This window comes from Triticum dicoccoides, chromosome 3A (genome assembly GCF_002162155.2).
Source record: "Triticum dicoccoides isolate Atlit2015 ecotype Zavitan chromosome 3A, WEW_v2.0, whole genome shotgun sequence".
In the NCBI taxonomy this organism is placed as follows: Eukaryota; Viridiplantae; Streptophyta; class Magnoliopsida; order Poales; family Poaceae; genus Triticum; species Triticum dicoccoides.
In genome coordinates this window covers 698,599,881-698,604,803 of record NC_041384.1, presented here as the reverse complement: position 1 = coordinate 698,604,803, position 4,923 = coordinate 698,599,881, and the positions used below count along the sequence as shown (strand labels likewise).

The 4,923-nt window shown below is 45.0% G+C and overlaps 1 protein-coding gene across 1 annotated transcript; it reads left to right on the top strand.

Moving 5' to 3' along the window:
• Nucleotides 1-4,299: 4,299 nt before the first annotated feature.
• On the top strand, nt 4,300-4,614 carry LOC119273210 (putative glutaredoxin-C2). Its single transcript, XM_037554457.1, has one exon. It carries the CDS (start codon nt 4,300-4,302, stop codon nt 4,612-4,614), a length of 315 nt encoding a protein of 104 aa, XP_037410354.1.
• Nucleotides 4,615-4,923: the final 309 nt, after the last annotated feature.

The following is a 4,923-nucleotide window of genomic DNA, read 5'->3' as shown; positions in this document are numbered from 1 at the left end:
CTTCAGCAAGTCATCTTCTGCACTTGTCAGTGCCTTTTCTGACTCAGACTGGGCCGGATGTCTAGATGATAGACGCTCGACTGGTGGTTTTGCAGTATTCTTTGGACCAAATTTGATATCTTGGAGTGCAAGAAAGCAAGCCACAGTTTCAAGACCCAGTACAGAGGCAGAATACAAAGCATTGGCTAATGCAACAGCAGAGATCATATGGGTGCAGTCAATTTTAAAGGAACTAGGTATAAAAAGCACTAGAGCTCCATGTTTGTGGTGTGATAATCTAGGTGCTACCTATTTGTCAGCAAATCCAGTCTTTCATGCTAGGACCAAGTATATTGAAATTGACTTTCACTTTGTTCGAGAAAGAGTTGCAAACAAGCTTCTGGATATTCGGTTTATTCATTCTCAAGACCAAGTTGCTGATGGCTTTACCAAAGCTCTGCCTACAAGAAGTTTTGAAGACTTCAAGCATAATCTCAACCTAATAAAGTTGTGATTAAGGGAGGGTGTCAAACATGATAATGTTGCGCATGCATTGCGTGTACAAGGAGGAGTTCACCACCGTTGGAAGTAGTTAGTTGGATAAGTATCTTGTAATCTTTATCTTCTTATCTTTAGCTTTTCTTCCTTCCCAAGATGTAATCTCCTAACCAACTTGTACGCGTATTTGGGCTCGCAACCCTTCTATATAACACGTAACACGTCTGCCCATAGGTAAGACGTTTACCGCAAATCGCACAAACCCAGCACAGAGACTGCCTTTTTTTTTTTACATCAGCACAGGGACTGGCTAGATAGACACAAGAGTGAATTGTGAAAGAAAAAAAGAATAACACAAGCGTGTAGCGTGGAAGAGGCACCTCTGAATTGGTTCCTGTAACCTGAACCCTACGGGTATTCCTCCCTTGCATGAACTAAAGTTTTTTTTTTTGAGATGAACTAAAGTTTGTCCTTAGGATTCCATCTTCCTCGGCTCGACGCTTAGGATTGTATCTTGTACTGTACTGAGTTTATCTCTGATGACTGATCGATTCACAAACAAAAATATCTCTCATCGATTCGACTGTTCTGACAACCAGGAAGAAAACGGATCATAATCGCATCGTATCTGCTTATCAGGTACAGTACGACTGTTCAGTCTAGTCAGGATGACTCAGGAATCCGTCGAAAGTTCCAAACTATTTTTCTATGGTTTCCATGTGTCCTTTTTGAGAACCCAAGGAAGCTTCAAAAGGTACTAGCATAGATCGATCGTTTGCAGAGAGTGAAAACGACCTTGGATTCCATCCATATCAGCTCGGGGAAAACGTGGATGTACACGGCTCGCATCGCTTGATACACCGTCAACGCGCCACACCCACACTGCATGCGTACCTACGCCCGAGAGCATACACCATATCCGGGCCCTCGGGCGGGCAGACAATGACCAGCCAGCCTTCATATTTCGTCCGGTGCATTCAAGTACTTTAAAGTTTGTATCTCAAATCCATACAAACATGCAAAATAAAAATCTACGTAGATCATAAATATCCTATCTACCCTGCACTACTCGTCGTCGGAGATGTTCACGATTTCCGTGCCGTGCTCCGGGTAGATGGCCGCCTGCGGCAACTCCGGCTCATCATGGTAGTCACTAGAGGCAAAGATTTTGTGAATCTCCGCCCTCTAATGGCGGAGGAGCGCCAATTGGCCTCCACAACGGCCTCCGATTGGATGGACTCCAACCGCCTGCTCGGCCGCCACCTTTGCTTGAGTCACCTCGAACTCTGCCATGGCATCCTCCATGGCAAAGCACACAGCCGGCACCACCTCCTCCTCCTCTATGGCATCCTCCATCTCCGGATCCGCCTCCTCCATGGGCTGAGGGTCCTGCTCCGCCTCTATCGGGGCATGGCTGTTGGCGTATGGCGAGTGGAGAGGGAGGGAAGTGGATGTGGCTGGGGATGGGGTTCGCAGTCCGGCTTAAATAGCTGGACTTTGGCCCTCAGGCGACGATTCCGAGCGGCGCCACGCGACGTTCACAGCCCCCGAAGGAGACGTTTGTCGAACCGTTGGGTTCCGAAGTGTTTTCATATGGGACCCTAACGTCAGTCCGACATGGCGGACGCGGCCGGGCACACTTAAGCCACCCTACACCCACCCTAGATTTAGGCTGGATATGAGGGGTGCTGGTCAACCCGGACGTTTTGAGACTAGTTTGAGGCGTTCAGGTGGGTTCTTTTTTTATCACTCAGTGACCTGTCCATCTGCCCGGGCGTTTAGGGACGATTTGAGATGCCCGGGCTGTAGATGCTCTGATTTTATGGAATGACGCCAATGTGTGTCCTAAGTACTAGTGTCCCTAGCTATCCCCCCAAAGTGATATTCTACGCACTAGAAATAGCCCGGTTTCTTCTTTACCCTGCTGATATAGCTCTCATTCCCTGGAGATTTGACTTCTTTTCTTTTCTTTTCTCTTGAGGGCTAGAGCTCTAATAAGTTAAGCAGCACTAATTTTAGGTAATGGCTATTTCATGAAACTTTTGTTCCCATGCATCACACACTTTGAATCCGATGATTTTGTGTTAGAAAACCGACGATGGATTTTATCCACCAAATCATGTTTTTTTGTAAATCCCATGGGTATACAACTGGTATCAAGTTTCCATGCAGGGCCACAAGACACTGTTGTCAAATACTTCTACATGGCAACTGTAGACTTTGTAGTGCTTGGATCACGAGCTTCAGTGTTATCTATTTCAAACAGAATATATACTCTAGCTTGCTACCTTCTTGATTAAGTAATAAGGCTTATTCCATCGACACTCACATGGTACTATAATGGGACCCTCCATCGCACTTCCTACGGAGCATTGGAAATTCATTACCTACTTATTCGTGCCGATTTATTTTGACCTTGGTGTCGAATTTTTTTTATGATGTTCTGGTGACATGTCAAGACTACGAAGTAGGCAGTTTAAAGAAAAAGCATACAAACTAGGCTGATTAATGAAGGGGGTCTTAGGCTTTAGTTTAGAATAGTGTCATCCAAAGAAAACATGATTTCGTGATGCCCAATTGAAAATCAATTTTAGATAAGAAAGGAGCAATGCCCTAGACAAGGCTCGGGAGTGAGCTGACTTTCAAATACTACTCCCTCCATCTTAAAATAAGTGTGGCCAATTTAGTACAAAGTTGAGACATATGGGGTATTTCCCAGATTTTTTTTCGTTATCTTTTTCTTGGTGTAAGACTTGCGACTGTAATAGATATCGACCAGGTGGCTCGTTGCTTCAAAAAAAATTGGTTAATCCTATTTCATCAAACTTATATCCCATGCACGACACACTTTTAAATCTGGTGATTTTGTCTCAGAAAATAAAGAATACATTTTATCAATTGATTCACATTTTTAATGGATACAATTGGTATCATGGGCACAAGACACTGCTGCCAAATACACGGTAATATTGTGCTGCTTGGCTCACCAGCTTCAGTATTATCCAGTTTAAAGAGAATATAAGAGATGCATTCACATGTTTCTAGATAACTGCCTTCTTGATTAAGCACTTGGTGCCGAATTTCCATGGTGTAGGACTTATTCTAAGGATATTGAAATGGTACAAAGGGACCCTTCATTATTCTTGAGTGCCTGCTGCTTTGTCGGCGTTGGAGATTCATTGCCTACTTATTCGTGTCGATTTATTTGGACCTCGACGTGGAGATTCGTGATGATGTTGCGCTGACTCGTCAAGAATGCAAAGTAGGTTTATTAATAACGGGGTTTTAGGCTTTAGTTTAGCCCAGAGAAAACGTGATTCACGATGCCCACTCCAAATGGGCACGTATTCTTTGTCACACTGGAATGGCAAAAGGAGGCAATTAGAGTGGATATTCTTTTTTTTTTTGCGGGGAATTAGAGTGGATATTCAAACCTAGGTTATCTGGAATTCTAGGTTATCATTGATTGAACGTAAGTCAACTGAAGCATTGGATCCGATCAATGCTACCATCCATTTTTAATGTGCTAGAGAGATAACTAAAGTTCAGTCTACCTCGAATCTTAATTCACCTCCATTTTTAGTTATTCGATTCCACATCATTTAAACGTCATAGCACAAAGTTCACAGAGAACACATATTCTGACCGACTCACACTTCTTCGATTTGCCCCATCATCATCTATAAATAGACACCGTTCAGTCACAACCATCATAAACCTCCAAAAGAAACAAACAGCATAGATATATGGCTAGCTCAAGTGAAGCGAGCTGATCAGATCGTTAGATTTAGGTTCGTAGAGAAAGAGTTTGCAAGTTGAGCAATGGCGGAGAGGGTGAGGCGGCTGGCATCGCAGCGCGCGGTGGTCATCTTCGGGGCGAGCAACTGCTGCATGTGCCACGCGGTGAAGACGCTCTTCACGGAGATGGGGGTGAGTTGGACGGTGCACGAGCTGGACAAGGACCCCCGCGGGAAGGACGTCGAGAGGGCGCTCGCCGGCATGGTTGGCCAGAACCCACCTGTGCCGGCCGTCTTCATCGGCGGCACGCTCGTCGGCCCCACCGACAAGGTCATGTCGCTGCACCTCGGCGGCCAGCTCGTGCCGCTCCTCCGCCAAGCCGGCGCTCTCTGGCTCTGAACTTGCTGAAGAATTAATGACGGCAGTGGCTGATGCGTACGTGCGGCTACATCATTTTGGAAAGGTCGTCAAACATATTAACGGTCATGATCTTTCAGTTTTACATCTTGTTGTCATAGTACTGTAACAGAAGAAAAGGATGCTTTGTAAGAGGTGGGCATTCTGAGCAATATTAAATGGGCTTATGCTTAACTTGTCATTGCTAAATTTGATGCTTTGCTTAATTTAGCTGGCTGCTGTGCTAAGACCATGAGAGAACCAACGTTATACATATAATTGGCACCGCGATTCCCATTCACATGGCTTGAA